Below are 11957 nucleotides of genomic sequence, written 5' to 3'. Positions count from 1 at the left end.
TTATTAAGTGAATATCACTGATACGAAGAGACGAACCTAGACAAAGTCGAGTTTTTTATTCACCGATGTTCGCCAAGCCTGAGGTGAACCAATCAGCGGAGAGAATTTTCAAGAATTATCTAGTATGTAATTATACTAAAAATATATATATATATAATATGTTTTAAATATGGTCTCATTTAGGGGTAAAAAAAATCTGGGCCACACCCAGACTGGTCTCCTTTTGGGGTTTAATTGAAAAATGTCCGACGAGCATCCACGCCTCTTCATAATCAAAGCCCCCCCCCCCCCCCCCTCCCCACCCTGGCTTTTTAACCTGGCCTTTTATGCCGACTCTATCTTTAACAACTTGATCTTGTATGCGAACACCTTTAATGTGGTCACGCAAGTCTAAACATCTGCATGTTGCTCCGTAGCTGAACAGTTTTCCACTCTCCTAAAATGATTCCGCTGGAACAGTTGACATCAATAGTGAGTAGACATCCTGTCCAGGAAATGCTTAAAGAGAAAGTATACGATACTTAGGATGAACAAAGTGAAACAAAGAACTCTACTCTACACTGCACCTCTCGCAACCTACTTTTTTATATTTTGGAGCAGCTCTTCTGTTGTTTTTTTTATATTAATCCTAACTATTACAAAATTCTCGAATTTATTTGGTTATCAACAGCCCTGACACCTTGCAATTGGACAGTTGTGCGCGTCATCAAGCGTTCCCTAGTTGTACTTGAATCAACAACAACAATTCTTTTTTAGATCTAAAAAAAATTCTAAGTTACAGACTTTTGCCCGCAGTTAGCGAGACTATTCGAGGCGGGCAAAAGAGGAAAAAAGAAAATTTAATAGTGGCTGCAAATAACGGCCGCTCAACGGACAATGTCCGGTCAAAAATAAGTTTTGTCTTGTCAAATCCTTAGATGGCCTGACAATTCGTCCGGTCGTTTACGCTGGTAGGGAAAAAATTTAGGGTTTCAATTTTTAAATATTTAAAGGTTCAATGTTATTGGTGTTTGTGAAAAAGGAGGGGAAAAGACGGATACTTAACTACCAGACCAAGACCTTTTAATAAATGGATTCGTAGTAGTCGTTGCACATTTTCGCTTTGTCATTTACCTAGTCGTCACCGCAAATTAGCGGGTCTTACAGACAGGGTTCTATCTAGGGTAATTGAGGGGTAGAAGCTTCCCCCCCAAAACGCCCAGCTTCCCCCCAAAAAATATTGTTATCATTACAGTATATAAGTAACTATACCGGAAAAATCATCCAGACGCAACGAGATCAGTGCACATGAACTTGGCAAAGGTAGTCACGATTGTAAATGTATTACCGGTGACAACAGCCATTGTTGAGCGTTCCTTCAGCGCCATGAAACTAATTAAAACAAGGCTCCGCAGTAGGCTCGGTGCGGATGCACTTAAACACACTATGCGCATTTGCATCGAAGGTCCTGACCAGTTGTCAGATTACGTCCTGGAGTCAGTGGTTGATCATTACAAAAGTGTAAAGAAGCGCAAACTGGCTTTGTAATTCAATTCAATTTCAATTCAACTTTTTAAAGAAGGAAAGTACATTTAGATCCTGAATTGATCAGGGAGATTTTCCAAAGATCAATTGCCATGATTTGTTTACCAGTATTTTTCACACTCGATTAGACTCATTGTCAGTTAACAGACGCATCTACCGCGGTCAGTTTTTATTTACAGGTTTACAGTTATCTAGAATTTTGCAGTAGTTACGAGCATTGGGAAAGTGCTGTTGTTGAGTTTATTTATTTTATTCACGTACTAACAAGTCAACGAGTATGTACAAATATTTGTGGAATTAGACGTGTCGGGTAACTCTCCTTTTCACGTTAGCAAATATCGGAGCTCAGTTTAACATTGTCAGAACGTGATCACGACTAAAAAATAAAATAAAATGCTACTGCAACATTTCAAAATTGTGTCTCAAAATGCACCAGATTGCATCTCAGCGCATATTCATTTCAAAAAATTTCCTAGGGAGGATGCCCCCGGACCCCCCTAGTAAGCTCGTGGCCTTCGGCCACTCGGGACTTCTCCCCCAAACGATAAATCCTAGATAGAACCCTGACAGATGTCAGTTAGCTTGTACTGTGATGAAAATCGACTAGATTGCAAGCCTCAGTCAATTTCATCAACTTCATAACTAACCGTATATAAGACGTAGAACTGAAGCAACAGTAGTACGCACAAATGTGATACTGATTTTGCTGTACCATGCGTTCCATTTTTCCTGCATTGAGATTGATGCTCATGTACAATAAATGCTTTGAAAATTTACTTCTTTCACATTTAAACATCATGTGAAGGGAGGAGGGGGCACTTTATAGCGATAAGACGTACTCAATGTTTGTCCGACCAAAAATGGGATACGTTCGAGCAAAAATAGGTTTGACCGGACAATTTGACCAGCGCCGGCCGGGAAATTATTTGCAGCTCTGTAGTCCCATAAATTATATTCAAGGAACAAACCTAGAAGCAATCTAGTTTGTCGTGTAGTAAATTTATATCCAGAGTGAGACCGGGATGCGGACTGTACTCGATACTGGGAGAAACTACAATGTTATGATTTTGAGAATTGTAATCGTATATCACAAATTCTTAAATAATCGGCCTCGTTTTTCAGGATTTCAAGGAGATTATTCTTTAGTTTGCGTTTAAATTGATTTTTATTTAGTGTTTTGATAGAGAGTGAAATGCAGTTCCAAATTAAGGCACCTGAGATAGAGAAGGCTCTTTTCATATTTTCAGTTCTAGCTTGCTCAACATAATAATTTTAACAATTAGACCCGTAGCCCGCAAGGGCTACGGGTCAATAGCCCATGAGGCGAAGCCGAAAAGGCAATAACAAAGTTAGCAAATGCAAGTTTAAGAAATAATTATTAGGGAATAAAACGAAAGAAAGCGTCACGCTTTTCGCTACTCGATGACTATTACTAATAGTCCGCTAGTAGCGTAGCCAATTAAAATGCAGGATTTACATTGGTCCACTAGTTGGGTGATACTAATTCTCGTTAGTAACAGATCCAGTCCGGTGACTATGGACAAAAGACGGTTTCTTGAACATATTCTTAATGTTACTGGGAGCAAGATTATTATGAACGTCATACATTTTGTTTCTAAGAATAATGGGACAGCATGAGCTCTTGGATTACTGAAGAACGTTACCCTATTTATAAGTGAATCATCAAATGCAAAATGTTATCTTTTTCCAGAGCTTTTAAAGAGGTACTATGATCAAAATACCACTTCCTTTTATTCTGCAGATTTTGAAAGTGTGTTTACTTAACACCTGACTGGCAAAATTTTGAGAAATTGTTTCATCCAAAGGCTGTTTACTTATCTTACTTAAGTTTTGGAATACACGGTCCGCCATTACTCATGTTTAAAACTGACCGACTGGACCTCAGAGGGTTGGATCTAGGGAAAAGTGACGTCATTCACTCAATAACTTCAATTTCACCGTGTAAATGCAGTTTGTTATGTACTGTATGCAAAACAAGAGTTTAAAAATCTGAAAGCCCGAAACTCCCGTGCAGCATATTAATTCAGTCGCATTCAAACGCATTGTATTCTTAATCTAGTGAGTCATTGACGTCATTTTCTCCTCAACCAGCTATCTCAAGATTTTAAAGTTAGTAATGGCGGACCATTAAATAGGAAAATTCCAGTAAAATATACAAGTGTCTTTTTTTAAATTAAGGCTTAAAACTTGGGTCACTTGTTGTTTAGTTAACATAGTTTTGAAATCCAAAGAAAAAAGATTTGATTTTTTCATCACAGCACCCCTTTAAAAAAACTAAGAAAAGTTGAGCTGGTTAGGCTATAAAAATTTTAACACCATAATCTTCTCGCATTTTGTCATAGTTACGATTAATTGATAATAGAACTTTGTGTCGTACAGATTTCAAATACCGGTAGGCCTCGCGCAAATCACTCGACCGATTACTCTCTGAATAGTACTCTATTCAGTCCAATTACCATTAATAATAATAATAACAATGATAATGATGATGATGATGATGATCATAATAATAATAATAAGAAACGTTTGATATTTACCCAGGAAGATCAGCAAGGATACTGAGAATAAAATTAACAATAATAATAACAATTTGATCTGTAATGAGGCGGACAATTTGGAGATAGTGGCAAGACACCCAAGGCAACAGGACGTGGCTCACTGTCATTGGAAATTCCCTAATAATATTACAGTTAGGTACCGTGAAAGAGTACCAATAAAAATATAGTTGATGAGAAAGACGTCAATAGGTTCAAAATTTAAGGAATGATGAAAACTGTTCCCAACATTCAAATTTCTGATTCATTAGCACAAATCTTTTAAAGTGCACCTAACCCCAAAATATTTTTTGCGCTAAAATGAATCTTTGCACCTGTTCGAAACGCATTTCGGCCATTTTTTTCCTTTTTCTAACAAATCCTGCCAATTTATAGGCTTCGAAAGTTGCGAAAATCCAAGCATCTTTTGTTCACAACCGAGTCAGAAGGGGAGTGGGTCTATTCCTGATTTGACATCAGAAACTGATTTACATTGCATTAACTCTTTGTAAAAATGCATGCAAAGTAGATTGTGACGTCAAATCATGAATAGACCCACTCCCCTTCTGACTCGGTCGTGAAAAAAAGATGCTTCGTTTTTTGCAACTTTTGAAGCCTATAAAATGACAGGATTTGTTAGTATAATGGAAAGATGGCCGCAATGCGTTTCGAACAGGTGCAAAGATTCATTTTAGCGAAAAAAATATCTTGGGGTTAGGTGCACTTTAAGGATGTGCAATATATATACTAATGCTTGATAGCCCTGACCTCTTCTCAGGGAAAAGACAAATTTGCCTAAACACAAAACAGATGAAGACAGATCACTTTGTGACTACATGTAGTCAAGTACTTTTTTCCAAAGCATTTAACTATAAAGACGCTCATGTAGATGGTCGTAATGAAGAGGAATGTAGTCATTCCCAGAGGTATTGTACATACCTTTAAACATCTGGATGCCTTCGTCTCGCATTCATAAAAAAGTTTGCCACAGTTCCCCTTTCAAGGCCCAGTTCTTCAGCAAGTGCATTCTGCATTTCCTTTGAGGGCTTCTTAGTTTCCTTGAAAATAGCAAACAGTGCTCTCTTTTGAGAAGCTGTGAAATGAAGCCTTGACTTTTTCGATCCATGGCCATTAAGGTCTGGTCTTCTTGCTTTTGCATCAAGCTCCAAAGCAGCTTTGCAACATCAAGAAAGAGACAGAAAATTAATATCAATCAAGAAACTGAGGAAAGAAAAGCCAGGTCATCGTTTGGATGTTGGATCACCATCCAGGGAGCATGATATCATTGCCAAGAGAAATATTCATTTTTGAGAAAGGGATCACAAAAATTATTCACCAAAGCATTCCAGTTTACAATAACAAACTTACTGTCTCATGAGATTGAAGTTTGTTGGTTGCTACCAGAGACCAGGGACTGACTGATTCAGGATTTTTCTTATAAGGGAGTGCACCCCTAAAAAAGACTTAACTGACAGGTGTTGGGTATTATTTATTTTTTTACAGAATACTACTTATTTTAGAAAGCAACAGGTCATATCAGGTGGGGGAAGGGAGGGGGTAAGCACCTTCTCCTAGATCTGCCCTTCTGCCTCAGTTGGTAGAATTCTGAACTGTGAAGGTAATCTTTGTTTCAGTTTTTTGCAATGACGTCTGCATACATGTAATAGTTCGAATTTCCAGCCCTTTGAAATGAGGAAATAAATTGGCCCTGTCTTACAAAGTGGTTCTGTTCAACAGAAATTTCACTTTGAAATGTCAGCAATTCCATGTGCCCATGCCATGTTAATTTCCTGTTTCACAAACCAAACCCAAGCCCCAACCAGTGAGAGTTTGTCACAAACACAACAACGACTTGATTGGCCCTACAGAAAGGGACATTTTGGTCTGACCGGTTAAAACGAACCAAAATGGACCATTCCAACTGAGACTCCTGAAATGTTAACTGAGTGGAAAATGCCTCTTACTGAACGCAAGGCCTTGCAGAGCGATACCATGCTGGAGTGATCCGACATAGTTTTCAGGGTAGTGAACTTATCTACATGCAAAGTGCAGAGAAACTCTCCCATGTTACCTGTCAACAGTTGATTTGATTCACAATGTAATGATTGATTTGTTGACTACTCATGTTAAGTGTCCCAGTTCATTCTGTTGTGTACACGTAGCTCGTGGAATAATTTATTACAAAATTATAAATACATAGAATACACTTGAAACTAACAGAGAATATGAATTAGTATCTTTAAATGTTCCCTCTCATTACTACGAAACTTCAACTTTTTTTCACAAAATATTAAATACAAGGAATCAAATTACTGTATTTACTCGTGTATAAGCTGACCCCCCATTTTCACAGCAGGTTTAAAAGACATATCACACTCCACAGGTCACTCATTATAAGTCATTGTTTTACCAATACTGAAGCAACCCAAAACCTTCAATATAGCAAATATTAGGCCTAACGAGGCATAAGTTTAGCATTATAGTAAAGATCTTCTAACGAATGACCTGTGGAAAGTAACCTGTACTTTAAACACCTTTAAATCTGTCACCATTTTCAAGGCCTAAAAACTGATTTTTCTTAATTTCTGCCTAAAAAGCTGAAACACACACATCAATGTAATTTCTCCTAAAAGTCAATGTCACATTTATGAGAATTGTTTTGCAATTAAAGTGGACACAAAGAAACTGCTGTAAGTGAAGTTTATCACCTCTTGTAACATGCAATGACACAAGTATTTCAGTTTACTTGAGGAAGTGTTTTCTATCTTTTCATGTGAGCCATGTTGAAAATTAAATCTTCTTATTTGAAAATAACCTTTATCTTAACATTGACATAAAAAGGAGATGTACATGTAGATGAAAAGACCAAAGAATTTGAAAAAAGGTAAATAAACCACCACCTTGGCAAACGTTTGGCTGGTCACTAAGCTACTGAGATTGTTCAATGAAGTGAAACAAACGTCAGTTCGCTGTACTAAAAATGCCTGATCTGAAAAGTTACAAATATGACAGCAGTCTAAGAGGCATGTCCAGAGGTTTGCATTTAACCCACTTACATTTTTTGGTTACTCCAAACTTTCCTGTTGACAACGAGATGCCCAGCCAAGCTCATTTAACACTAAGACAATCGGATCTTGTTTTATAAAGTTGATTTTTATGCAGATTTTTATAGGCAATTGCTGTGCTAATTATCTGATAGTTCTACCTAAAGGCCACCAATCAGGCTATCAGTATGACTTGAGTATAAGTCGAGGACAGTTTTTTGGGATGATTTTTAGGTCATAAAGGGTCGACTTCAGTACACAAGTACCGGTAAATATGGTACCAGTTTTCTACAGTCTTGAATCGTGCAAAACAAAAGCAAGTAACCCATTTGTTTTAGCAGAAACAAAATCACACACTACAGTGTATGCTACCTTTGACTTAATAAAGTACCTATTCAATATCTGGTCACTTGTTCACTCAAGCATTGGAGGTGTGCACGAAAGGAAAGGAAAGGAAAGGAACTTTATTTAAATGTCAAGTCTTCTAGCACTGGAGCACTAATTGGGGACACTGTAAACTGAAATTAACAAGTAACGCAAATCAAGTCAAATGTTGGTGTTTGAGGAGAGGGGAAACCGGAGTACCCGGAGAAAACCTCTCAGTGCAGAGTAGAGAACTAACAAACTCTGAACCCACATATGACGCCAAGTCTGGGAATCGAACCCGGGCCATATTGGTGGGAGGCGAGTGCTCTCATCACTATTCCATTGCTGCACCCCAACAAGAAATCAAATTAATGCAATTCAAATCAAATGTTAGTTTTTGAGCATCTTATCTCCACACCTAGTCCTTGCAGAGCTACAACGTACATGAGAAGCGTACAGGAATGCCTTCCTCTAGTAAGTTGACAGAGCACCAGCACTAGAAATTGAACTTGGGCAATCACCAGTGTCCCAGGGCATCACTGAAAAATGTTCATCTCTTCCACTGTGGTGATATTGGGCAACTTAGTCAAAATAGAAACAACTGCTTCAACATTCCCTCCTGCAAATGATTCTTCGTTTTCTTCTCTAGCAGGGAATTTTGCAATCTTTTGTTTTCCCTAAGTAGGGAACTTGTCAATGCCAGGGATGAGTGGGGGATTCAGCCATAGCCCCTAGTTTTTGTGTTATGTGTTTGTCGTTACACAGATGGTATAGTCATTACAAGAATTGTGCATTATCCATTTCTGTATGGAAAACATTGACTTGGAAAAGCTTTAATCTGTTTACTAAATGAAGTTTACTAGCATAAAAAATATGTACAACCTAACACAGTTAAAAGCAACACTACTTAATCCTCATCATGTTAGGTGGCACATAAGGCCATCACCAAAGAATTCCAGTGCTGTCTGTCAGATGACCACCATTGAATCTGGCTCCAGGTCCATCCAGCCTGCGTCTTTTTCCACTGATCTTCTCCATGTCGTTTTGGGACATCCTCTTTTCCTCTTCCCAGCAGGAATCCATCTCATTGCAACCCTGGGGATGGCATTTGGGGCCATTCTGTTGATGTGTCCCAACCACTGCCACCTCCCCTTTCTGATCTCAACTGTTAGTGGTGCTGTGTTGGTTCTGCGGTAAAGATTGTCATTAGAGATAGTTCTTGGCCAGAAAATCCTGAGTATTCTCCTGAGAAATCTTGTTTGGAATACATCTATCTTATAGCATATGGATTGTAAGACCTTCCAAGACTCTGCACCATAAAGGAGGACTCCCAGAACGTTGCTCTTGAAAATCCTTAATTTAGTTTCTGTGCCAATTTTTGAAGACCTTCAGATGTTCCGAAGTGCTACAAATGCCTCTCTTGCAAACAACATTGGTCTCTTAAAATTCAACATGGATAGGAACATCTCATCATCCATAATTTAATGTTTACCAAAAGAAGTGGTTTCAAAACAAGCTGGTGACTGCCGGAGTTCCGCCGGCGACTTGATCGTATGTCGCCGGCTACTCTAGTCATAACAAACAGCTTTTGACAAACAATCTCGGCATTGCTTCTTATCGATTAATCTTTAAGACAGCAGAGTAACTTCACACTCAATGCAATAGGATGTAAGCTTTGTAAGTAAGTGGCCAGGCCAAGCTTGTTTGGGCATTCGGTGAATTTGATCACTTTTTCTTCTTCTTCTTTCAGTTGCTACCATCACTACCAGCTGACAGCATGGCAGAGAAACGACAATATCGAACTGTACACACTATTTTTTCATTTGGGTCCAGAATGTCACAATCCTCAGTTAGGTGAAGAAATTTGATCAATACACATTGGTAATCATTTAACAACTTGCCGGACTTTGTTGTCCTTCACTCGACCCTATGATTACCGGTACTACGTTGTTTATTATATTTATCGATACTTAAATAAACTGCTGCTGACTGATTTGATAGTTAAGGGAGTCATGTCTATTGAAATGAAACTCATTGAAAAATGCAAATTTTGCTGTCTGTACAAATTAAGTCCTATCAAAAGAACAGTTAATGGATGGTTAGATTATGGTCTAGCTACGCGTGGTGCCCAAATGCATTATAGAAGCGATTCATACTCCTCTGAATTATTAAGGAAGGATGAAAGGTCTTGAATCAAACTAGCATGAGTGTTGAAATCTAAAATTATTCTGCTAATAGCGACAATTTAAATTGAGCAAAGCGCAACTTTTTTTTTTCATTCAGCTGCCGAGTATTTGCACATGTGGAAGCGAAGTGAAATCTAAACCCACATTTCGAAACATGACTGTCTCATTTCACTTATTTCTGCCTTTCAAAATGGAGATTTTGAATGAAACTGTCATTGGCTGAAATCAATACTAGAATGCTGAAAATGGCATTTCCAAGCTTCTAGATTTTAAAATTTTTGGGGAAGCATGCCTCTACACCCCCCCCCCCCCCCCCTCTCCAGCTTCAGGGGTCTTGCGGCCCCTCAGTTATCGCAGCCGCCTACTTTTCCAGAGTCGGCTGCCTAGTTCAAAACATTTTGAAACCCCTGCAAAAGGCACTGATGAGGAGGATTTATAGCTAGATTCTAGAATACATGTGCTTGTCCACTTAATTTGTATACAACCATGTATGACTAGCACGTATTGTTGTATGCCTTGTTCTTCAAAGGATGCTGCTACAAGAATACAATAGTGGCAGGGTATTCTAGATTGCTCTGCATTTGTCTGGGAGGGATTCGAATAACCGAAAGCTCAGGGGGTTGCCCGTGGGGGTGGGGGGGGGGGGGGGGAAAGCTTATGGAAACTTTGATTTGACTGATACAGAAAAGCATAGAATAAAAAATTACACCTAGACTACAGAGGGCTTCATTAGCAAAAGCACCTTCCGTACAAATTGGTTAACCCCCTCACCTTCTGTCCTAAGTTGTGGTATCCGTTTAACTTCTGGTAAATCCAACCATTCCTTCATTTTCCGAAAAATTTCTCGTCCTCCCCTGAGTTCCTTCCAAGGTTTTGGCTTTCTCAAAACATCACTTAACGTCCCTTGAGATCGATTTAAAACTTTTCGAGCAAAAACTGCCTGTGGTATTGAATATTTTTTTAGTTCGTTTGTGAGAGCCTCTGCAATTTCTTTTGTGTCGAGATCTTCAAATCTTTTCCTGAAGATTTCCGAGGATTCCTTATCGAGAGTTTCACTAGACGACGTCGTTACGTGCAATGACCCTCTAAGTTCACAATTTTCAGAAGAGCCAATCGGCTGTGAATATTTTTTATCCTCGCTGGTACGTCGTCTTCTAACAGACTGGCACTCAAAAAGTACATTATTACTTGGGTTGTGATCTTGGATATTCGCAGCATGATCAGTGATGAATTCATGAATCTGATCTAAAGCAACATCTTCTACTATAACAATCCCTCGAGTACTTTCCATAAACGAAAGTCCCTCCGACACAACAGTTGTTGTTATCCCCGATGCCTCTGTATTTGCCTCATCACGTCTTGTTTCATTTGTTTTACCTTCAACGCTTGCACAGTTCGATGTTAAGTCATCAGCTTCCTCTTTCAGGCTATAATTGACGTTTAGCTCGAGCTCGTTTTCCATTGAATGTTCGTTGAAGGTAAGGTTATATGGAGAATTCAAAGGAGATTTCTTCCGCAAGTATAATACTCCTGGAATGAACTTTTCAACACCGACGTTAGTTTTCGACCTGTGGGAATTGTTTCTTTTACTGCCACAAACATTGGATGTGTTGACTTCTTCCGATGCACCAAGAGTCAACGGATCCAACTCCTGCAATTGCACAGCCGCGTCTGAGGGCGAGGAGACCAAATTTGTGGAAGAATTTTCACCATCAATCATTGTAAAAAGTTGCCTCACAACCAAATAAATGAAATAACGGAAGATATTGCAGGTTTTTACGAAATCTTTGACGAAGAGACAGACCCTCCCCTCATACGACGGGAACCTAATATGCAAATATATGTCTACTTTGCAACCACTCCTTGTTGATGGGCGTTTATCAGTACCCATTTCCCTCTCGTTCACTTTTTCCCTTTTTTATTTTCTTGAGAGAGAGCATAGCCTTGCATACGGAACCTGCGCCCGCAGTGCGCGCGGCAGTCAAAACCGTGCTATCCTGTCAATCATTTGCCCCTTCACCGGAAACAGTGCATTTCGGTTGTTCGTAAATGACATTGTTGTTGATCTACGCAAGGACGCGGTCAAAGTCTTTATTCGCGAAGTTAACTCAAATAAATATCGATACGGTTTTGCCGTCTTCTTGCACTTGATTCGAAAATACCAGCCTGAATTCGTCTTAGAATAGTTAGAAAAAGCACAAATAAAAGCCAAAGCACAACAGGTCACGTACGAATTCTGCTCGCCGACAACCCAAGTTTGTTTACAAAAAAATTGCCACAAA

The 11957-nt window shown here is 39.0% G+C and overlaps 1 protein-coding gene across 2 annotated transcripts; it reads right to left on the bottom strand.

Moving 5' to 3' along the window:
* Window positions 1-303: 303 nt before the first annotated feature.
* LOC138006675 (homeobox protein ceh-38-like) lies at window positions 304-11519 on the bottom strand. Of its 2 annotated transcripts, XM_068853145.1 has the most exons (3): window positions 10447-11518; window positions 5019-5253; window positions 304-498 (listed from the first exon to the last, which is right to left on the bottom strand). In XM_068853145.1, exons 1-2 carry the CDS (start codon window positions 11393-11395, stop codon window positions 5021-5023), a joined length of 1182 nt encoding a protein of 393 aa, XP_068709246.1. In that variant the 5' UTR covers window positions 11396-11518; the 3' UTR covers window positions 304-498; window positions 5019-5020. The 2 variants fall into 2 exon arrangements, with proteins under 2 accessions (XP_068709246.1, XP_068709254.1); XM_068853153.1 differs by lacking the exons at window positions 304-498; window positions 5019-5253 and adding an exon at window positions 5275-8677 and having other exon boundaries at window positions 10447-11519.
* Between the last annotated feature and the right edge of the window lie 438 nt (window positions 11520-11957).

The sequence above is a fragment of the Montipora foliosa genome, chromosome 1 (genome assembly GCF_036669935.1).
Source record: "Montipora foliosa isolate CH-2021 chromosome 1, ASM3666993v2, whole genome shotgun sequence".
Lineage (NCBI taxonomy): Eukaryota > Metazoa > Cnidaria > Anthozoa > Scleractinia > Acroporidae > Montipora > Montipora foliosa.
The sequence above is the reverse complement of the archived record's forward strand: the minus strand, read 5'-3'. Positions and strand labels throughout refer to the sequence as shown.